The sequence below is a fragment of the Sordaria macrospora genome, chromosome 7, assembly GCF_033870435.1.
Source record: "Sordaria macrospora chromosome 7, complete sequence".
NCBI classification, from domain to species: Eukaryota; Fungi; Ascomycota; class Sordariomycetes; order Sordariales; family Sordariaceae; genus Sordaria; species Sordaria macrospora.
The window spans coordinates 1441909-1464437 of record NC_089377.1 but is presented as its reverse complement, the minus strand read 5'-3'; the positions used below and the strand labels follow the sequence as shown (position 1 = coordinate 1464437).

The following is a 22529-nucleotide window of genomic DNA, read 5'->3' as shown; positions in this document are numbered from 1 at the left end:
ACGATTCCACCGTGCGTCTGGCGCCCACTCAGTGCACCGCTCCCCTCCAAAAATGGTGCGCTTTCGGTGCTCCAGGAAATGAAGCAGCCCAAGCCAATTTCATTGGGTAAAGTCCTCGAGAAGAAGGTCAGACAGGGGCAAAAAAGAAAATCGGAAACGCGACGAGGGAAAACGAGTGGACAGTGCTCCTTTCAGAATTTCATCCTAAATTACCCCCTGGCTCCCAGAAAGTCTCCAATCTGTTTCCGTCCCTGCAGAGTGCAGAGTACAGCCTGCACTGACCTCGCTGGCACTCTCCATGCTCGCATTTGTTGGTCAGTGAGGTACGTATGAGACGACGATGAAGGCATCATCACCTCATGGGGACGACATGGTACACTAGTGATAGAGTGCCATCAGATTGTCGCCGCCAACCCCATGGAGAGCGATGGGTCAAGGCTACCAGATCGTCGACAACAATCACCACTGACATTGGTATTGAGATGAGCTTTGCGATCCATGAACCAGGGCGGTTCTCTTTGCGCTTGTTTTATGGGGTACCGGTTGTTTGGTTTGGTTTAGGCTTGCCCTTGTGCACCGACGGAAAAACAGAGAGGTTCGTCCCATCTGATTTCATCCCATGTTGTTCCCTGTAAGGTAACTCTTGTCAGGTAGGGCAAGGCGGATCCCACTTTTAAGTGTTGCTTACCTTTTCACAGGAACATCCCATATTCGCGACAATTTTCACGAGTCATGCTGATGAACTCAATCAGGCATGCCCTTTCTTTTGGCTTTCTCTTTGTTTACAAACTGATTGTGCTTTTCCAACCTTTGAAAGACTTCAGAAACACACCCCTCCATCACCCGCTTTCTTGTTGGGCGCGGTGCCGGTGTGTACGTATCTTACCGTACCTTATGGCGTCGCGGCATGCGGATGCGGGTCGCTAGTCGGCGGCGGCAGGGCGTGCTGCAACCCACGGCATCTTTTCACTGCACGTACAGAACAGCAAGGTATCTTACAGTGCTGCATCTGAATGACCCGTCTCTCTAGGTGCCTTTGCATATGTAATGACAGCATATGATTTGTTGGAGAAAAGAAAAGCCCTCGGCTCTGTCTGTCTTGCTCGAACAACGACCTGGGAGTACTCCCGTCACTATTCACGCCAATTGCCAACGAACCAGTGTTAAAGTAACATGTTGGAATTGTCCTGGGCCTTGTTAATACGAACGAGCCAGGCGAACAAGGTTCTTACCGTCCCCACTAGCCGAGCTATCTCGGGGCACCCGACATCCGCCAAGCATCACCAGTCGAAGGCAGTCGCGTCACTCGCGCCAGTCAACACCTCTCACCTGAACAGTAGCACAACACCGCGGCGGGAACAGATACGGCTGCAGAGTAATGGTTTGCTGACGGCTATTTGCTCCCCATGCTCTTTGCGTTATGGCCGTTTGGCACATGGGCTTACGGCCAAGAGTCGAATCATGGTTCGAGCGGGCAACAGAGGCGGACATAGAGGCGGACGTGGGAAATACTGATGGCCAAGTATCGAACCAGCCATATGTCCAAGAAGACACCAGTCTTGCCGGTGCGACAATGATGGACCTGGACTCGACCAACTGACTGGATTATTTACGGTGACGGATGTTCAGACCTTGGGGTCTCTGTGCTACCGCGATATACGAATAAAACCTGGTCCGGTTTCTGGCTGTGCGACACGGATGCAGACTATTGTCTTGTTCGGGGTCGACAATCACCCCAGACTGGGCTCTGCCTGTCTCAATCTGCTCTCTCCTCCCCCGGATCTACACCAGAATGAAGACGCAAAGGACTTCAGCTTGCATGATTGGGTGTATGATGCCGCAGAGGCCAAACGAAAACTCATGCACCCCACGCCGCCGTCGTGGAGCTTGGGGGGTTTGGGGTAGCCGGTAGACCAACAGACCTCGAGAAGTGACGGACATTGAGCGGACCAGCCACAGAATTCCACCCATTCACAGCAAGCGGGGACATCAGCGGAGGCGGGTTTTGCGTTTGTATCGAGCGGCTGATAGTCGTGTCTTTTGCACCATCGTTTTGCTGGTTGGTTTCACTGGCCGTTGCATCCAGCCAGTAGAGCCTCAAACCGTCGTGTTCAACCCCCTTCCGCCCTCCGATTGGGTCCGTGCAGAAGAAGGCTCCTGTCCATCTTTCACGGCGATATCGCTGAAGGTTTGCTGTGCGGTGCGCTACCTGTTGGAAGAGAAGCGAGGGAATGTCAGCAGAATGTTTATCATAACATCTTTGTCGTGTTGTTCGTTGACGGCCCACCAAATTACAGGATCACAGTTGGTGATATTGCGAGGTTTTTCTTGGTGGATCTTGAAACATTGGCCATCAGCTAAATGCACGAAGGATTCGAGATTTCAGGTACACGTACTTACGGAAGATCCGCTAGACACACGCCCTCGCCGGCTCTAGCCGCCGCAACAGCTGTCCCACCTAGACGGATCGGCCAGGGCTTCCGCGATCCAATTAGGAGGAGCACTTGGACGGCTGTACCTGACGCTAAACCAAACCAGTCTTAATGAGCACTCCACAACCACGAGAAATGAATGGAACCTCGATACAAGTCTTGTGGAGGTGACCGTTTCTGGTGCGCCTTCCGAATGCAAGATAGGGCCTTGGCCCTTTCCAAGATGAGCATCCCCCACTGTCCACTGTATTTGATGTCAACTTACACCTAAGAAATGGAAATTCAGCTACAAATTGTCTCCAGAGCGGAACTAGACACGTAAGAGAGGATATGATGAAACAGTGAAAACAAAGAGATCCCACCACCCTGCATCGCGGTCTCAAGGTTTCAGTCCAAGACATCATCAACAGAGACTGACAAAGAAAAAGAGAGGACGAGGGGTCGGCAGTTGAGACTTTGAGTGCTCGAGGGGTGCTGCTCGCTACCATGCAGGTGAGTGTACGGCTGAACAGGTCACAACCCCGCATTGCACAGACAAAAAAGAGAAGAAAAAGCCCCCTGACGAGAAGTTGTACCACGGACGATATTATCACGTGACACAGTCGTATAGAGCAGAAGAAGATACGTGGATATGATTCTGAGATAGGAGGCCGAGAGCAGATGTGGAAGGTCCGGTGCCCCAGGGTCAACAGCGCGGAGAAAGGCATAAAAGGCAACTTTTTCCATGTCATAACGTCTCAAACATGCGTGGCGGTCACCAGCACTTCAGACCCTTTGTATCACCACGAGTCCAAAAAATCATTTTGGACAAGTTCAGTTACATTTCCATCAAGAGCTTCAGTCTACTTTGCGGCAATCAGTATACTGTCTCTTTTCCCACCTTTTACTTTCCAGGCAATTTCCTGCTCGCGTTGGGCAGATACCTCCTAATAAGACGGCGGCCTTCATTTCACGCACCCCCGTCTATGACGACCTGATATTTCCTCACCCAAATGTAATCATCCTTATCATTCATCATCTTACACAAAGTCTCCGTCCCCGATCAAGACAGTATCTTGAACTCTTCTACACTAATATACATAATCTGCTTCCCAGCAATTGCATTCAAACTAGCCCGCCACCAGGCAGGTGCGCATCATTTCCGCTACCTTGGAAGCTCGTGGTTGGCGCGCCCCACAACACCATGCCCCGAGCACTACATGATCGACAACCACCAGAAATCTTGGTGGGAAATCCATTCTGCCTTGGAAACTCTTGGGTCGGATTGCCAACGGACAAAGAAGCATTTTTTCTTCTACACTACCGGGCCCGCATGGGACTGTTTGGGCCTTGGGTGTTGATCAATCGGCCTAGAACGACGAAAACAATTTCACGGTACGCACTGTATCGGATTCTGAAGAGTCCGTGTTTTGAGAAAGGGGATCTCGATGCGAATGCGATTCCGACCGATCAGGCAGAATGTGCCAATACAACACCATTCCATCTCCATTTCTATCTTATTAGATCCTGTAATTTCGCAATTGCGTTTCTACTACTATTACTATTACTAATAATCTACTTCTGACTTTGAAGGTTTCCTCTTTCACTTCCCATCCATTTCCATAACCAATATATGGTTTCAACAGTCATACAAAAAAGTAACCCCCAGCCAGGACCCTTTTGCCCGCCCGCTCGTCTGTCCGTCCGCTCATTCTTCTCGTCAGACTTTCCCAGTCCGTCATATATCGTATTCAGATACGTAAGGTAGCTTTGCTTGAGAGTAGAGTGAGGTGGTAATACGGTGTGACGGGCGCGGTCTCGGTGAGTCTCGGTTGTTGTTTTTTGTCATGTTGATTGTTGATTCGATACGACGCGATATTTCCAGTCAGTCACGTAGGATCATATTGAACACACATAGGCTCTGGGCCTAGGTTGTTTCTCTGGTGCGTTATGCCTCTGGGGGGTATTATAATACCGTTACCTCCTCCATGGTATGGGTTACATAATCCCACCACCGACTGGAACAGCGGGTCGGGGACAGGTTATAGATGCGGTGGTAATAACCGAAATCTTGGATTGTGAATGGGATAATACACCTATGGGACATGGATGGCTACAACTTCTTTTGCGTCGCATGTGTAGTTGAGAAATACGTATGCAAGGCACCATAACAAAGAAGACATTTCCGCGTTGGGTGGTATCCCATTCCAGAAGAAGCCGTTTTTTTGTGTCTCGTCTGCCTCGTGCCGTCCCTGTCCGCCTGTCCGCCTGTCCGCTGTGACCGCGCTCTCCCGCGAATTCCAAGCGAAGCCTTTCTTTCACATGGGAAGCTATAGTTCCTGGGTGTTAGCAGCATGGGAGCATGGAAACATATCCCCCGCCCGGAAGGAATATTTCCATGAGAATTCTCTTCTTCCAACGGCTTTCTGTGAGTGATGAGCCCGGATTTTTTAGTCATTCAGTCAGCGCCAAGTTCCCGTCATTTCGTCATCATATATCTCCACATGGTTTCCCCCTGGGCCCCCTTCAATATCCTCCGAGGTGCATTAGTACGTAAAGGAATTTAAATAGTGCAGTCCCGTCGTCTCCACGGATCCGGGATCGAAATCAAGAAAAAAAAACAAGCTCTTTCGAAAAATAAAAGTCTTCTCCCGCTGTTCGACGCATGGTCCGTCCGTTCTCACATAATGCGCGACCGTTGTAGTGAGCACACGTGGGCGGAAGATCGTGAAAGGCCTGACGTAGCCGAAAGTGGTTCCGGATGGCAGCCCAGACGCGTTGACGAACGAACAAGAACCCTGAACGCAACACTATGATACCTTCTGAGGAAGCGCTTGTTACATTCGCTTGTCAACAGCGTTGCGATGTTGACACCTCTTGGAAGAGGCTTGCTCTGAGCGCTTAGAAAGCGAGGGATTGACGAAATTACGGCTCTCACAGGTGGTCGATAGGAAGCATTGAAAAGTCTCGTTGTTTCATGGGGGGTCTTCAATTCATCAGACCAAAAGTCGTGAGGAAGGGAAGAAAGACAAGTGTGTCTTCATGGAGGATGTATTAGCAAAGAAAGAAGGAAGGCGAGATGAAGTGCCGATGATGTTAGTGTTATGTCCCGTTAATTGTTAGTGATCGAGAAGTGGGTCCACACTTTTAACTAGGGAAACTGGAAAGAAGCCGACCTCGACGACTTGACTAAGGTACTTTCCTCTCTGAGTCCCTCCCGACTGTTTACACGACTTTCTTGACCTTTGAAACTATATAATCACACTAAAGGACAAATGTACACTGAAAAAGGTCGAGGAAAAAGCTCTCGCGTAACTAGGTATGCAAGCTATCATCAGCTTTGCTTGGCGACGAAAGCTGGCGGCCGCGTCATCCGCTAAAGACATCCGACTGGGTGCAAGTTCATGATTTGCACACGGAAAAACCACTGGTTGTCGGTTGGCCATCATCGCCATGAAAGTCTAGAACGGCGTTTTATGCAGTCTGAGAAGAGGAATCAGCATTTTCCCATCTGCTTGCCGCAATGCCTGCACATTCTACAGTGCCAGGTTGTGCCAGGCGGTTACGTGCACTAACACTTACAGGTACAATTCTCCATATTCGACCGATAGCAGCCTTAGCGCTAACCCCCTCACGACATCCAGCGCCAACCACCATGCATGTATGTCCATCTTCAACTTGTAACAAACCAAGGCAACCAGCGGAGGTCCCGTCCGTCAATGCGTGGCAGCCGCACTCAGCCCAACCAAGATCCCCGAACTAGCGGTAAGAAGTTGATTTAAGAGGCCCAGTGTACCGAGAACATAAGCTTCCATCTGGGGATGGGGTTTGCCTGATTTACCATCTTCAAGGACCAAGCGCCGATCATCTTCTAGCGACGGAATCAGACCGCCGATACCGTCCTCCTCCTCGTCCTCCTGACTTTCCTTCTCGACCTCGAGGATTAAAGCAGTCATCTGGATAACAAGAACTTACCCAGGGCGAGATCCGGCTGACTACCTCTACCTCACCAAAGCGACACCTGAGAACTTGGAGAAATGCAATCATTGTCCATCTCACAACCACAACCATGAACCATCTTAGCAGTCTCTACGAGCAGCTCCGGCCGCCAACGAGCCTCCCAGGCCCAAGGTACTTCGTCGACCAAGCAAAACAAGTCGTCTTCTCCATGAAAGGTGCCGTCTCCGTCATCTGCGCCGCCGCCTCTCTGCAATCGTGTAGTAGTCTACCATCATCCTCACCACCATCATCAACCACCTCATCAAAATCCCAACACCATGAACCCAACGGACAACACCCCTCCGAAGTCCCCTACTACGGCCTCAGTCCTCCATTCTACCCCACCCCTGTCGCCAACGGCACCTCCTCCTCCCGCTGGTCATCCGCCTACCAGCACGCCCTCAGTCTCACCTCGCAAATGACCCCCTTTGAACTGCAAAACCTCACTCGCGGCTACCCCGGCCCATGCGTAGGCAACACGGGTGCCATCCCGCGCTTTTCCATCCCACCACTATGTTTCTACGACGGCCCTTCCGGCGTGCGCGGCCAGGAATTTGCCTCTGCTTTTCCCGCGGGCATCCACCTCGCCGCAACATGGGATTCCGATCTCATGTACCGTTACGGTAGGGCTGTAGGCGCCGAGTATCGCGGAAAGGGCGTGAACATTGCTCTCGGACCACTAGCGGGCCCGCTGGGCAGGGTGGCGAAGGGCGGGAGGAATTGGGAAGGGCTAGGAAGTGATCCGTACCTGGCTGGCGTCGGGATGGGGAAGATCGTGGAGGGCGTGCAGGGGGAAGGAGTCATTGCCACGGCGAAGCATTTCTTGCTGAACGAGCAGGAGTATAGAAGACGATGGGGCCAGGATACGCCGGGTGGGGAAGGGCACGCTATCAGTGCGAATGTGGGCGACAGAGCGCTCCGGGAGATGTATGTCTGGCCGTTTATGGATGCCTTGAAGTCGGGTGCCGGAGCAGTCATGTGCGGGTATAATAGGGCAAATCACAGCTACGCGTGCCAGAACTCGAAGCTGCTGAATGGAGTGCTCAAGACGGAGCTGGGGTTTGAAGGGTTCGTGGTGAGCGACTGGGACGGGCAGATGAGTGGCGTATCGTCAGCTAATGCTGGCTTAGATGTCGTGATGCCGCGCGACGGGTTCTGGGGCGACAAGTTGCTAGAAGCGGTCAAGAACGGAACAGTGGCTGAAGAGCGGTTAAACGACATGGCGACCCGTGTTCTAGCAGCGTGGTTATACGCAGGCCAGGACGACGGCGCCTATCCGCCCGTTGGTGTCGCGCCGGGCGGCCAGCTTCCGGACCCGGTTGACGTACAGGCGGACCACGCGGATCTCATCCGGGAAATCGGCGCGGCGGGAACGGTCCTCGTCAAAAACGTCAACGGCACCCTCCCCCTCACCAAACCCAAGTTCCTTGCCATCTACGGCTACGACGCCATCGTCAAGTCCACGCCCTGGGAGAACCCCGACCGCTACGGCGGCGGCTACGACGTCAACCGCGGCTGGACCACCTTCAACGGCACCCTGATCACCGGCGGCGGCTCCGGCAGTTCCACGCCTCCGTACGTCGTCTCGCCCTTCGAGGCTCTGTCTCACCGCGTCCGCGCAGACCGCGGCGGCATGCTCCGCTGGGACTTCCACTCGGCCAACCCCGCCCAGCAGTACCTCAACGCAGACGCCTGCCTCGTCTTCATCAACGCCTACGCCTCGGAGATGTCCGACCGCTCCGCCCTCTCGGACACCTTCAGCGACTCGCTCGTAGAAAACATCGCCTCATGGTGCGCCCGCACCATTGTCGTAGTCCACTCCGCCGGCATCAGGCTAGTCGACCCGTGGATCTCCCACCCCAACGTCACGGCCGTGTTAATGGCCGGTTTACCGGGCCAGGAATCAGGCAACAGCCTAGTGGACATTTTATACGGCGACGTTACCCCCTCTGGCCGTCTACCCTATACCATCGCCAAGAAGGAATCCGACTACGGCCATTTACTCAACCCTTCCACGGGCGGCCAAAAGGATGGCGACGATGACCCGTTCTTCCCAGAAGATAACTTCTCCGAAGGCCTCCATATTGATTACCGCTATTTCGACCGGCACGAGATCGAGCCGAGATTCGAGTTCGGGTTTGGAATGTCTTATACGACCTTTTCTTATTCTGAGCTGGAGATCTACGCTGCTATCCGTCCGAGGGTAGACATGGAAGAGATTACATCCTCTGCTGCTCGTCCCCGTAGGTTCCCAGAATTCCCTAACCCCGAAACCCCCGTTGTGCAAGGCGGACACCCGGATTTATGGCAGATCCTGTTCGTGGTGCGGTGCATCGTCGAGAACACCGGGGAGAAATATGCAGGGAGTGAGGTTGTGCAGCTATATGTTGGGATCCCTTCCTCCTCCGACGAAGAGGTGGATGACGAAGGTGAGACGCCGATTCGGCAGCTGCGTGGGTTTAAGCGTGTGGGACCGTTGGCACCCGGAGAGCAGGCGGAGGCAGAGTTTGAGTTGACCAGAAGGGATTTGAGCGTTTGGGATGTGGAGGCACAGCAGTGGCGGTTGAGAAGGGGGGAGTATAAGCTTTGGGTTGGGGCTAGTAGTAGGGATTTGAGGTTGACGGGGGCATTTAAGCTTTGATGGTATGGGATTTAAAGACAATCATGGTTGGGTTAATGAGTTTTGGGTCAAAACCTGAGAAGGTTAAGTTATCATGGATTATGATGGGGGGGATCTACGTCTGGACAGTATGCAAGGTCCAATGAGTGACGTGTATATGTAACAGTAATCATCTAAAGAAGGGTATATACATCAAACAAATTTCGCAAGACTACCTACGTACATCTCCCATCGTGGCAAGCCCTTAAGTTACCATCAGTCCGTCACGTCTTCAAGGTCTGTTCTTCAAAAAGAGAAAGCCAGCCAGCCAATCCATCAAGGGTTGCTTGCACAGCAAAGAACCCCCATCCTCCTTTTCCACCACCATACCCAAAAAATTCCCCTCAACCTTCCACCATCGTAACCAGCTCCCAGCTTAATACCTCAAGTTTTCCTCTTCCGACTCATCCTCCTCCTCAATCATGTCACGCCCATAAAACTTATCCTCCTTCTCATCCGCCTCATCATCACCCTCAATTTCCAACGTCTCGACCCAATCCCTCCACCCTTCACCTCTAACCCAGCTGACGCCCTTCCTCCAGTTGCCCTCCCTCAACGATTTGGCGTCCCGCTCATACACCACGCCCGTGAGCGCCAACGCCGCCACGAAAACCCAGACATCCCCACCCTTCATGGCGCGCCACCACCTCCTCTTGACACCGACCTTCCAGAGGCTGTTCAAGCTCGCCTTGGCCGTGTGCAAGAAGATCGGCCGGCCCTTCTTCTTCTCCAGATAGGCCCAGAAGCCGGCCAAGAAGCCTCCGAGGAAGAAGCGCTGCGTGGGCATGAAGGTGCGCGGCAGCCATGTCTGGAAGAAGCAGATGCTGCTCCACCAGGTGCCCAGGGCGCCCGTGAGGAAGGTGGACATGCGCAGCGCGTTGGAGATGATGCCCTGGATGGTGGAGAGCGGGTAGTGGTAGAGCGAGCTGAAGCGCGGGAGGACCATGGCCGAGTACACGAGGAGGAGGATCTTGGTCAAGGGCGGGAAGGAACGCAGCCAGAAGGTGAGGAAGGTGCGGCTGCAGGACGGGTCGGACGGATGGAGTGTGGCGCAAGAGAGGGAAGTGATAAGTGGATGAGCGCCCGAAGTAAGGGGCGCGATGGCCGAGAGGGAGGCGGGCAAAGTATCTTCTTTGCCGGGGAAGAGGACGGGAGAGATGAATGCCCTGTTGAGGATGTTAGCCAGGTCAACCAGGGGAAAAGAGAAGGGGGGTAAAAACGTGCGGCCAGTTGAGCTTAGCCATTGTAGCGAGGCTATCGATGATTTCGTAAACCTTGGGCCACTTCAGGCTGAGAGGGAAATCCTCGGGCCTGGCATGGAGATAGGCTGTCGAGTGCTTGAAGATGAAATCGCCATAGGCCTGCGTCGTCTCGTGTGTTAGCAACCCGTCCCTTGTCGTCCATCTGATGATAGCAAACTTACCGTAGGGAAACAGTCCCGGTCGAACACAGCGGCATGCAACAGCTGGCCAAAAGCAAAGGGCTGCAACATCCAACTGCCCCACCACCACGGCCTCACCCGCTTTTTGTCCGGCCTGCCGTGGGTGCCCTTATCCCAACCCCATACCATGCCGTTGTCCTCGGCACAATTCCATCCGAACTCAAGTGCCCTGAAGAGCGCGTACACGGCAATGGAAACACGCAGCTGCTGGCTCGGATAGACACCCAGCGCAAGACCAGCCAGAGAAGCGCCGACGGCAGGGGCATACGGCGACGTAAGTGTGAGCGTAGTCTTGGGGTTACGGATCCGGAACGGAGCCGCCGTAGGGTCCAGCAAATGGGCACGTAGACGCGTGAAAAAGCGGAAAAGAAGTCGGTACATCAGCAAGATGGTGCTGAGTGATACGGATAGCCGGAGGGTCGGCGATTTGTGAAGCGGCTGCTTCTGACCGCCAGCAGCACCACTGTTCCCGTGTTAGCTCATATCGTGACATCCTACCTTGACACACCGAGGAGAGAAATGGATTGACATGACGAGACACGGGCAGTCAACGTACACTTGCTTCTTCCCTAGAACCCTCGCCGACACGATCCCCCACAACTTCATCAACGCGCCTGTCGCAATGAAGACGCGCAGCGAGTGTCTAATCGCCCTCGCATTGTAATCGTCGGCACCCGCACCCTTGCCAGCAATCCTGGCCAACACCTCCTCTTTAGCCTTCGCCTTGGATCCCTTATCGCCGGAAGAACCGCCGGTGCCAGCAGCAGCAGCAGCGGCGTAACTCTTGGTCGGCGCCTGACCACTAACACCACCGCCGCCGCGACCCCTATTCTGGGGTTCACCGTCCATGATTCTCTGCACAGTATCGACTGTCGGTGCCCGTTTCTTCAGCGTTTTGGACTTGGAGATGACGTATTTGTGCAGCACGGCGTATTCGCGAGCCGAGATGGTGTATCGCAGAGCATTGCGAAGGATGGGATCCGAGGTGGACTTGGCCGTGACTCCCGGGCCTCCTGGGCCGCCGGGGCTGGCTCGAGGGCCTGTTGCGGCTGCGCCGGCGGAGGCTCTTGAGGCCATCTTGGGACGCGCCGCTGAGATCGGACAAAGTTTGGTTGACTCCTGGATGCGCGTAGATGATTTCGTGTGTTATTCTGCTGTCGGAGCAGCTCGTCTGGTGGTGTGATTGATGCCGGCCGTCGAGGCAATTCCCAATGGACGTCGAATGATCCGTCGCGACTCGACTCCCTGATTATCCGTGTCTCGGATTTCTCCTCCTTTCCTTTCCTCTCTGCCTGGCCTCCTGCTTCTGTGTTATCCTTGATCGTGAGAGACCCAATGTACTCGGCGCGGTCCGTCGTCGCGTGATGTCGTCATAAACAGCCGAAAGGTCGAAAGAAAGGGCAGTCTTATTGTGGAGATGGATTCGGTGAGGGGAGGTGGAAATGGGCCCTGGCAGTTCTCAGCTTCAATTGGGCATCCAGTCAGCAATTGAGACATCGACTACAGTCAACAGTGGTGCAGCCCAGTGGAGTGACGCTTCCACAGTTCCACGTGCTGTCCCCCCAAGCGAGCCAACCTCGGTATTTCCTTGTTCACTAAATGTCACACTGGCTGTTTAGCAGGGAACCCCCTTACTAAGCTAAAGGGAGCTCATGTAAGGAAGCTGAATAGCTCCCAATCAGGTTAGCGCACTTCTCCCCACACTCACAAAGGGCCCCGATGCTACCTGCGCAGCTATCCTCCACGATGCCATTTTCCACTCAAAGGAGGGCACAGCATCTCTTTCTTTCCAAAACACCAAATAACATCGCAATCAACAAACACAGAATAAACACTGAGATGAAGAGGATGGTACAAGTCATGATGTACAATTTTGTTTTACAAACGACTACCTAAATATCTTGGAAGCCATAGCGAGAATTACCTACTACCATGTAGCCCTGCTCAAAGCTCATATGCTCAACCATGTCCACCATCTGTTTCCTCCGGTGAAAATCACAACGTCCATGGGTATTTTAGTATGTTTTCCGTCATCGCATCCTTAAGCCATAGCGGCTGATTCCACCCCTTCCCAATTCATTGTATGGTGGAAACAACCACCTGTTAACCGCTCCTTGCAAAACAAAGTAGAAAAGAAAAACGTAAGCAACGCCGCAAAGCCCGAGCTGGACCCAAATCCAAACCATCCTCGCTCCGCCAGAAGAAAGATTCTGGAAAGCTTCGGTTCCCGCCAAAGCAATAACGTCCTTCCAACCATGTTGGATACCGTTGGGCAAGCTCCGCTGCCCCCGTTTCATGACCAAGACGACCTGAATAGGAAGATAAAAGCTCCGGGGCTTGCATCAATTGCGCCCAAACTCCACCATCGCCAGCTTCCTCGGCATATGAATGCAAGAAATGAAAGAAGAAAAAAAGAGGACCGAGACCTCATATCTCTGCCTCGCAGAGTCACAATCCCAGCACACTCCAAGCCCGATGAATGCCAACGGCGTTTATCGCGCAAACGTGTTGAAATCCGAGGCAAATCCCTCTCACATAACAGCAGAAATCCATCGTGTACCTCGAAACTTGCCATGCCAAGTAAATCATGGTAACGTCGCCTCCATACCTGTACAACTCCGGTCGCAATGCAAACAGATAATGGAGTAACATGAAATAAACAGCATTAAAAAAGGGGGCCTTTTGCGTAACCCAGCGGAATCGATATAGGAAAACGAGTTTCCCCGTCAAATCCGATTCGCGACGTTCATCAAGTCGTAAATATCGAGAGCTCAGCATCCATTACTGATTAACGCCCACAATCGTCTTCGTTCATCTCAAGGGCTTGCTTGCTCGCCGTGGATCCACGTACGGAGAAGGTAAGCACCGTCTCCCGAGACCACTTCCTCCTTGAATCCCATGTTGTTATACCAATAGTCCCGCATATCATTGACCAATCCGGGGGGCTTCGCGAGAGGACCAAGAACATCAGTATGCTCTGCCAATGCACACATTCGCCTTGTTTCGCGTTCTTGGACAACCTCGTTGACAATATTCTGACGCATATTGGGGCTATTCTCCATGACGATCTTGAGCATGTCGAACGGCAGATTTAGGAGGATGCGTGAGAGGACGGTGTCGTTGGGCGCCGGCGCACGGTTGCTACGTGAACTCTCGGCCTGCTTGGTCGATCCTTGGCCATTCTCCGAACCGAGGGAGAGGTCTCCGAACTGAATCTCTAACACCCTGGGGTTGATGGACCCCTTTGAGAGACGTGATGATGGTGCTCGGGTAGCCTGTGTAGGTTGGTCGGGAGAGGATTGAGGGTCGGAAGGGGCGGCAGAAGGAGGAGCGGAAGTCTGACGTGTCTTGACTGGTAGTCTGGGGAGACCGAAGCCACGCACGCTGGTGTCAAGGACAAAGTCTTGCGGGATGTTGTGCGCAAGGAAGTGAAGAACACTGTCGATGAGCTCGGTCATGACCAGGGGTACCTCCTGCCGGGAAGGAAAGATGACGGACTTCAGAACAAACTCAGTAGCAAGTTCAATCGTGGGCCAGTACACCAACTCCGCACCACGGTGAACAGCGAAGGAGAACACGTGCGGTATCCGGAGGTAGCGGCCGATCGTGATATAACTGAAAGCGAGCTTGAGCTCTTCGACGGCGGTGCGTGGAGGGAAGTGCGAAGGAAGGAAGTCTCGAAGGGTCCAACCATACAGGGAGCGGATAGCGAACATGAGGGCGTCAGACCGCACATAATCGTTGTCGAGATCCAATGAAACCACTCCTCCCGGACCGGTACCCTGCAAATGCATGAGGCTGGCCAGTTTCGGGCTGCGAGCCAGAACCAAACGATGCGCTGGAATTGCCAACGGCTCGTACAACCTCTCATACCCAGGGATTTCCTGAAACAATCGGCTGGGCTTGAAATGGACTTGAAGCGTGCAGTCGTTGAAGAGGTTGTTGTTTGCTGCGCTACGCAAGAAGTCCAGAGTTGCGTCCTGCTCTCGCTGGAAGGCCATAACGGAGGCATTGGGTTGAGGCATATTGTTGACAGGTGAATTCAGCTCCTGCGGGGGGAACGCACCTTGGTTAACCCAGTTGGAAGAGTGCCCGTTCTGGCCATTGGCACTCCGGCCGTTGACAGACCCGAGCTGGCCAAAGCTGTGATCTCCTGGGTGAACAGGTGACTGCGAGCCGTGGACACTGTGGGGCGTGGGGGGACCATGATGGTTGACGAGAGCCGCGGGATAGCCATCAACGGCGGGAGACACTAGCAACGGCCGCCCGTAGCCATCAAGGGGAGGCATCGTCCCAGGAGGATAAGGTAAACCCCCAGGTGGAGGAAAGGGGGCCATTGGATGGGGCGCAGGCGATGAGGCCCCAGAGTCGTTCGGTCCTCCAAAAAACAGACCGGCATTGCTAGGGTGGCCTTGATGAAAAGCAGCCTGGGGCCGATAGATGATGGTTGGTTGAGGCATGGCTGCTGGAGCTTCGTGGATGTAGGCCGAAGAGGAACCTGTACTCTGAGAGGGTGCGTGGTGAGAGGGGCGGGGAAGAAAAGTGTTGTTGGACGGAGGCGCAGGGTCAAAGAAGAGGGGGTGGCCATTTGACACGTCTATAGATGAATGTCAGTACAGGTTATTACATATGGAAATCTGGCCAAGTTGGCAGCATGCAAAAAAGGGCTTTCATACCTGTTCTTTGTTGGTGCGAAGGCTCAGTTGGCGAAGCACTGAAGTTGGCACCGTTTTGTCGAACGGGCTGCGGTCCACGAAGGGGCGCACCATTGTATTTGTCCTCGTTCTTTGCCGATTCGGCGGGCGGCTGTCCTTGCTGTCGATCACGAAGGTCCGGATTGACTGCTGTTTGGACGGCGGAAGCAACAGGCTGGCTCCGAGCTATGACTGCAGGAGCCAAAGGATTGGTCTGTTTGATGGTAGAGACCGGACGCTGAGGAAAGCCTAGCGGCAGAGCAGGGACAACGGGCTTAATGACGTTGTAGGGTGCTCGCCTGGTACCGTCGGGGTTCGCGGGCGTGTCCGCCTCGTTAGGAGGCGTCATGGTTGCGGAACGTGGGAATTATCAGCTTCGCTTGTTGTAGCAGGCGGTAGAGTTGACGAACGGGGCCGACAAAAGTAGACGAAGCTAAGTATTAAACGCAGACCGGAAGCGTGGGTCGGGGATGCGGGCGATAGGGTGGTGGCAGCTCCAGGAAGAGGCAGCAGAGGACAGCCAGGTCAGGTCAAAGTGACGAGAAGCTGATCGAGAGCTGAGATATCGTAAAGTTCGAATTGCCAAACGCCGAGCAGTTGTAAATGAAGGACGGTGGCCAGCTTCAGGTTGTGATTGAAAGCTCCGAAGGTTACTCAGCAAGGTGTTTCGACGTGGGTCCCTTCCCAACTCTGGAATCGAAAGATGGATGGATTATCCGTGGGCCTCGAGCAGCCGAGCTAGGGTATATAATGCGAGACGCCGCTTTGCTGGCCCTTTTCTGTTTGTATCAGTGTTGAGTTAGAATGGCCACAAAAGAAAAAGGGTCAAAGGTCGATTTATATTCTCGGCGGATTTTATAGGGGAGAGGCGGTTGAGGCAAACGTATGTAGGTACTTAAGGTAGGTTGAGGTGGCATACAGAGCTGCGCGGGGTGTGTGAAGGAAGGGGGAGCAGCAACGCGAACGAGGACGAGAATTGGCTACCCTTGCCATCCATTGATTTGAGTGAGGAAAATGTACAAGGCAACAATGGCGGACGAACCTAATGAGTGAGCGGAGCGGAAGTTGCTGGCAGCTGGAAGCTGAGTTCAACTTGTCGTCAAGAGCTCAGGGAAGGAAGGTCAAGTAAGAGGAGTTGGAGATGGCCTCGGATCCGAGTCGTGTTGTCGATGGAAGTCGGAGGGTTCAGGTTTGACGCCACTGGCAGAAATGCGGGCGGCAGCCGGGTCAAGCTACGATTTCCCAGGTTTCAGTACCGGCAACCTTAAGAGTGCAATGGAAGAGCTGCGGCCGGGGCAGGCAGAAGTTTGGAACAACAGCAGCAGTGCAGCAAGTGCAAGCCCAAGCACCTTCAAAGCCAGTCCGTCGGATTTGCCCCGAATTGAAGTCCAGTGCAGGCCATGATGCCAAATTTTTGACTCCTCGTCCCCGCCAAAGAAAAAATTAGTCCGCTTCTCGGATTGGCCAAAGCTGGGGTAATGGTGGGGCATTTCTCGGCGTGGGGATCAAATGGCTCGTGCGCTTTAGACAATTCCACCCCGTCCCGCGACTTGTGCCTGTCCATCATCTCCCTTGTCAAGATTCCCACAAGACACCATCTCTGAACCGTTGCAACAATTGCATGTGTCATTGCCCCTCCATGCAAATCCCATGACTTGCATCTTTTCTTGAAGAACGACATCTTCATCGCCCACATTGCACCTTTCCTGTCGTTCAGTGTTCGCTTTCCCCCTTGCTTCGAAGCAACCAATCGGCACGCTTCTGATTCCCTCTACATATTCGCAGACATTCCATGAGCTTCCAGCTTCTGCGGTCGGGGCAACTCCATCTGTTCCACACCAAGTCCACTCCCATCACACTCTGCGGTACGTACCATTTGGGTGAGGATCTCAAGGTACAAGCGCTCAAGTACCCGCACGATCAGCGATACACGTGTAGAGAACTTGACAAATCTCAAATTGCGTCCCTTGGGTCATCCGGACTGTCTTCCACGAGCTTTGTTTATCACCTCCAGGACTATGGACGATTCTCCTCATCCTGGGAATAGGATCAAGGCCGGACACGTGTAGCACGACCGTGTTGACATGCGTGGAACACTCGGCTCCCCAAATCCAACCCCGGCTCCGGATCATGTCATCCAGATGGAACCCCGCGCACCGCGCCGAGTTACCATCCTTCCCGGTTCTCAGCCCTACGCGCAACACCACTTTACATAAGTGACAAGCTCACAACCGCGTTTTAGAATTAGAGAACATGTGCTATTGACAGTTTCCCTATCAACGCCTACCTGGCTCTCTTAACTGTTCTTAGGCCCAATACCTCATGCTCTAGATCGTCTGTCAACATCCAACCAGCACCTGGTTCGTTTACCTCTGCCATGTCGTCAGAGCCAACCATGCTTTGAATGGTGGAGAACAGCTTCTCCCCCGGACGGTGCCTGGAACAAACGGTATCCGCTACTAACAGCAGGGGAGACCTTACATGGATCACTTACACGCATCGCTTTCTCTGTTTCTTTTCTCTTGTCAGACGCATTTTTATATGTTGACTCGAGTGAACAGTCCTCAGAACGTCTACGATATCAACTTGGATCGAAACAACCAAAGACCGACAATCAACGCTTCTCAATCCTCTTATCAAGTAAGGACCGCTCTTATCTCGCAAGTCTGGAATCGCTAAGAGCTTCCAGTCTGGACCCCTTTTCTGCCCACTCCAATCACAAACACAAAGTTCCTGGGCGCACATCACGTTGATTGCTCTGCATGCGCAGGTACGATCCGTCGACGAATGGATTCAGTGTCACATGCTGCCCCTAGGAATGTTGCAATGACGTATAACCCATGTCGACAGGTTTGTTACTTACGCAGTACGAGCTCCGTCCAGTTCAAACCCTTGGTCCACTTCACAATTTAGCCGACTCCAGCAAAGTATCCCGGCGTGAAATTATTTATGCCGGACCTGGAGATTCCTCGCTCGAACGTTTCCACACACAAAAAAGGGCAGTTATCAGGTAAGGCTTCCGTCTAAAGCCTGTGATGTTTGAAGCGCTTGCTCGCATTGAACGCAGAAGCGAGGCGGCCTTGATCATGACGGCTTCAAGAAAGACTTGGTGTTTTAAGACGACTCGAATTTACAAATAAATCAGTTTTCAAAGGTCTTAAACAAACAGAGGTGTACAGCAAGTGCAGAACTTTACCTTTCCAATACTCATTTTGGCGTTGACTTACGCCTTATTTTCGGCACATTTGTGTAAATATGGTAAGTAACACCGTCATTTCCCTCTTCTGACGAATATTACAGCAGTTAGCGATGATCCGAAATTACTCCTGGACAACTACTTTCAGCCTATGACCATTGCACAGAACAACTTAAACAGATTAAAGTAACGATCACACTTTTATCACCATGATTGTGAAAGACGGCATACGGTAGGTAAGTTGAGATAATTTGCATTCACATCATCCACCACATCTCTTTCGCATGCTTCAATTCCTATCTCATACAAATCTTCCCCATCAAAACGTAACTCTGAGCTCGCAACCCAGACTGGTTGCTGCTTCTAACTAATCTTCGTAAATGCAAATATTATCCAAAAAAACGCCATGCAAACCTGGAAGTAAGTATGCGACCTCTATCAGTAATCGCTCTCTATAGTAAGGTATCGGTATCATGCGTGAAATTCCCCCAAAAAAAATAAAAATAAAAAATAAAAAAAGCCCAAAAACTCCGGCAAGAAAATGCAACGCTCTCTCTTACTCCCCTTTTCGATGTCTCCTTTTGTCTTCTTCCCTTGCTCTTCGCTTTCCAAAAACAACAACCCCGATGTAAATATACCATTTGGGTTGAGAGGCATTTAGTTGGCCTTGTTAAAGCGGCTCTTCTTCCTCAACTTCTCGCCATAGACGTAGAAAATGAAGGGAATAGGCACCAGCAGCAAGGCGATGAAGCCCAGAAGCGAGTTACCCCAGCCGAACTGGAGCTTGCTCTCATACAGATCGAGGGCGCCAAGCGGGAGGAGGGCGCCCAGGAGCGAGCGGAGGACGGCAAGCGCGGCGGTGACACTGGCGGCGTGCGCCAGGAAGGCCTCGAGCAGGTACGACTGGACGGACATCATGATGCCCATGATGGCGGCACAGAAGATAAGAACACCGAACATGGGCACGATCCAGTGGACATGCTCCTGGACGGTCCAGCCGTAGATGAAGAGACCGGCGCAGAGGAGCAGGCCGCAGGGAATGGTGAAGTAAGGGAGCAGGCGGACCTCGGGGCGGTGGACGAGGCCCTTGGCGGTGCGGTCCTTGACGATCTTGTCGGACAGGAAGCCCGAGACGCCGACGCCGATGAGCATGCCGATGCCGGTGGGCAGGTAGGCGAGACCGATGGTGTCGACGCCGAAGCCGTAGTGGCCGGAGTACACAAAGGTGAAGGTGGTGAACAGCATGTACAGGATGCCGTAGGTGATGGCGACGTAGAGCGACATGAGGGTGATGATGGGCTCGAAGATGAGCAGCTTCATGGGGCGGTAGATGGCGGCCTTGAAGGTCTCGGCGGCCGACTTGTTGCTGGCCAGCTTGGAGCGCAGGTTGGGGTTGCCGGTCTCCTTGCGGAGGCGAGCCGTCTTGCGCTCGAGCAGGACGGGCGCGTAGGTCTCGCGCAGGCAGAAGAAGGCGAAAGGGATAAGGCAGCCGCCGATGATGACGATCAGCCAAAAGACCCAGCGCCAGCCGGCCGCCTTGATGAGGTAGCCACCAGCGATGGGACCGATGCAGGGGCCGAGAAGAGGGCCGAGAGCCCAGGCCGACATGGCCTTGCCGCGGTTCTCCATCTTCATGCAGTCGGCGATGGAGCCGGAGCCGATGGTGATGGGCACGGATCCGGCGAGACCCATGAGGAAACGGAAAGCGAGGAGCATGCCGGTGTTCGTGCTGAGGGCAGTACCGACAGTGAAAATGGTGAAGAGGATGTTGCCAATGTTGTACAGGGGCGCACGGCCGTACATCTCACTGAGCGGAGCGACCAGGAGGGGACCGAAGGCGAAGCCGAGAATGTAGATGGATACTAGGAAGGTGGCCGTGATGGAAGATGTCTCATGGAATTCAACCAAGATCTCCTTGATACCGGGGGCGAACATAGATGAGCCCAAGGGACTAGGATAGGGGGGCATGTTAGTTTTGGGCCGTGGGGTTTTCTGGTGGGTAAGGGTAGAGAGGGAAAAGGGGGTGGGGGGCTCACGTAATGATGGTAAGAATGGAAAGGACAGCAACGTTGAGCCACTTCTTCTTTTCGGGCCAGTTCATGGGGTTCTCAGGGTCATGGGGTCCGTCCCAGTCGACGATGTTGGGGTCCTGCTCGGTCTCCTCCGCCACAGCCTTCTCCTTATCTCCCGTGACTCCATCGCTGCCGGCTGATACACCCCGTTCCGAAGGAGCCAGGATCGTTGCACCGTCGAGATCTGATTGTTGACCCTTTTCCGCATCAAAGTCGAGCGGCTTCTCCTTATCAAAGGTGCCGGAATCCCGTGGTGTTTGTGCCTTTGAGTCCGCCATATTATTTGTTGTTGTCTAATGTCCGGAACCTGAACTGGTAGTCTGAATACCAGGGGTTTGGTTGACAGGGTGGGGAAGCCTGAAGGGGATGGCTTGTTATTGTTGTAAGTCGGTTGACTGGATTGGGGAATATCAGAAGGAGGAGAGAAGATTTCCGAGAAGAGGATCAGCGAAGGTTTTGTATTTCTTGGGACCGTTGGGAATTGGGGGGGCCATCGGTAAACATTAAGCCTCAACACCCGAGGCATCTGCACAAATCCCTTTCATTATTCTCCTCAACCGGGACCAGACTGGCGGCAAAGCCAACAAGCCCGAGACCTCGTGCAGGTTGGTGATGGAGCACCGGGGGGGGGGGGGGGGGGGGGGGGGGGGGGGTTGATGGGGGCCATGGGGCCTTTGGGGTCCTCCCCCTGAGGGAACTAGTAACAGAAATGCACTAGTGTTGCACAAACGGGATTAACAACAAGGGAAGGTCGTCGAATCTGGCAATGCATTCTGAGCAATCTGAGCAGTGACCGAATCCGAGGTCCATGCTCTTCCCCCAATCATGGGCTTTGAAGACAAAAAGAGTGGCGCCGTGCCGGGGGACGCCACCGGCGCATCAATAGCCAAGGTGCCAACCCGACCGGACCTCATTTCAAAGATTTGGAAATTTCCCCCGGACGAACGACCGAAGTGAACATGGGACCTTGTGAAGTCATGGCCAGCCTCCGGCTCGATTGCAAATCTTTTGAGCAAGTTAGTCATTCACGTGCCTATCTCCTCCCTCTTTTTGTGTCTCGGTGATGGAGGCGGTAAAAGAAATCCGCTAGAATTGTTCTTCCATCTTCACTTCCCCTTTTCTTGTCGACCAGGTCGGAGTATCTCTCTCTGTCAGGAGAAAAAGGGAATGAAAATCAGCCGAAAGTGATGACAGTTGGATGAATGGAACCAAACACCAACGAGCCGTGTAAGTTGTTGCCAAATGCATGATCAGAAGCAAGGAACCCAACACTCAAAGAGATAACGGTGTCAGCTGTGATAAAAAAAGAGAAAGCTTGTTACTTCAATTGTGCCGGTTTTCCGATCGACTGAACGAAAAGCGTGCTGTTGTCGTCACGGTGTTCTGCTTCAGGTTCAGGTTCCGTCCATCAGTAACGCCATCTGGGGAAGTGGACAACGGACGGATGTCGAAGATCCGGGGGCGCGCCTAATCCACTGGATTTAAGCTTATGAATGGCGCACATCCGCTGTGCACAAGATTTGTGCAACATGGCCCACTGACTCCCGGGGCCCGCCCACCTTTCCTTCCAGGTAAACCAGGACGACCCCTGCCCCTCCCGTCTGCCCGGGATGGCTCTTCAACCCCGAACCCTCGCCCGCTTTATACCACCTTCCATTGCACAGAATCTCTTTTTGCTGGAGCTTGTTCCTTCCGGGCGGCGCGCTGGGCGGGCTCTTGCACAACTTTGAGACAACTTGGCGGTCTCAAAGCTCTACAGTCTGCACAACTTGAACATGACGGATCGAACGAAGGATCCATCACCCTTTTTCCCACTCACAATTTTCACAAGTGTCCACAAATCCTCCACAGATCCCAAATGAACGCCTCCCACCAAGGAGTCCAGTCCAGGCGCGCGCACAGGCAACACGCAACACGTCTCCATATGGCCCGCCCCTGGCCCCTGCTCCTTTACAAACTCCAGAAACTCCAGCAAGTGGACATCAACCAATCTCGCCAAAATTCCATGGTGAGTTTCTGGCGGGAAATACAGGGGCTTTTTAGAGTTTAGCATCCAC

The 22529-nt window shown here is 53.3% G+C and overlaps 5 protein-coding genes across 5 annotated transcripts; 1 reads left to right on the top strand and 4 right to left on the bottom strand.

Annotated features, from left to right (window-relative positions):
- Positions 1 to 6480: 6480 nt before the first annotated feature.
- SMAC4_03290 (uncharacterized protein) lies at positions 6481 to 9051 on the top strand (the record flags this gene model as incomplete). The annotated part of the gene is made up of 1 exon (XM_003352924.1): positions 6481 to 9051. The coding sequence occupies one exon, from the start codon at positions 6481 to 6483 to the stop codon at positions 9049 to 9051; it is 2571 nt and encodes an 856-aa protein (XP_003352972.1).
- A 4-nt stretch (positions 9052 to 9055) lies between these two features.
- Positions 9056 to 12090, bottom strand: SMAC4_03291 (uncharacterized protein). Its single transcript, XM_066089919.1, has 4 exons — positions 11067 to 12090; positions 10493 to 10973; positions 10294 to 10430; positions 9056 to 10235 (listed from the first exon to the last, which is right to left on the bottom strand). The coding sequence occupies exons 1-4, from the start codon at positions 11585 to 11587 to the stop codon at positions 9446 to 9448; spliced, it is 1929 nt and encodes a 642-aa protein (XP_065947716.1). The 5' UTR covers positions 11588 to 12090; the 3' UTR covers positions 9056 to 9445.
- Positions 12091 to 12958: 868 nt separating this feature from the next.
- On the bottom strand, positions 12959 to 13288 carry SMAC4_14080 (uncharacterized protein; the record flags this gene model as incomplete). Its single annotated transcript, XM_066091765.1, has 1 exon — positions 12959 to 13288. The coding sequence occupies one exon, from the start codon at positions 13286 to 13288 to the stop codon at positions 12959 to 12961; it is 330 nt and encodes a 109-aa protein (XP_065947715.1).
- A 38-nt stretch (positions 13289 to 13326) lies between these two features.
- Positions 13327 to 16102, bottom strand: SMAC4_03292 (uncharacterized protein; the record flags this gene model as incomplete). The annotated part of the gene is made up of 2 exons (XM_003352926.2): positions 15187 to 16102; positions 13327 to 15107 (listed from the first exon to the last, which is right to left on the bottom strand). Exons 1-2 carry the CDS (start codon positions 15551 to 15553, stop codon positions 13327 to 13329), a joined length of 2148 nt encoding a protein of 715 aa, XP_003352974.1. The 5' UTR covers positions 15554 to 16102.
- Positions 16103 to 16762: 660 nt separating this feature from the next.
- SMAC4_03293 (uncharacterized protein) lies at positions 16763 to 21047 on the bottom strand. Its single transcript, XM_003352927.2, has 2 exons — positions 20437 to 21047; positions 16763 to 20351 (listed from the first exon to the last, which is right to left on the bottom strand). Exons 1-2 carry the CDS (start codon positions 20748 to 20750, stop codon positions 19058 to 19060), a joined length of 1608 nt encoding a protein of 535 aa, XP_003352975.1. The 5' UTR covers positions 20751 to 21047; the 3' UTR covers positions 16763 to 19057.
- Between the last annotated feature and the right edge of the window lie 1482 nt (positions 21048 to 22529).

Bases quoted from the DNA above. Each gene is read 5' to 3' on its own strand.
- SMAC4_03291 (XM_066089919.1), bottom strand. From the start codon at position 11,587: ATGGCCTCAAGAGCCTCCGCCGGCGCAGCCGCAACAGGCCCTCGAGCC. The intron at 10,974-11,066 runs GTACGTTGACTG...ACACGGGAACAG, and splicing joins GTTCTAGGGAAGAAGCAAGT to TGGTGCTGCTGGCGGTCAGA. The intron at 10,236-10,293 runs GCACGTTTTTAC...CATCCTCAACAG, and splicing joins ATGGCTAAGCTCAACTGGCC to GGCATTCATCTCTCCCGTCC.
- SMAC4_03293 (XM_003352927.2), bottom strand. From the start codon at position 20,750: ATGGCGGACTCAAAGGCACAAACACCACGGGATTCCGGCACCTTTGAT. The intron at 20,352-20,436 runs GTGAGCCCCCCA...CCCCTATCCTAG, and splicing joins TCCATTCTTACCATCATTAC to TCCCTTGGGCTCATCTATGT.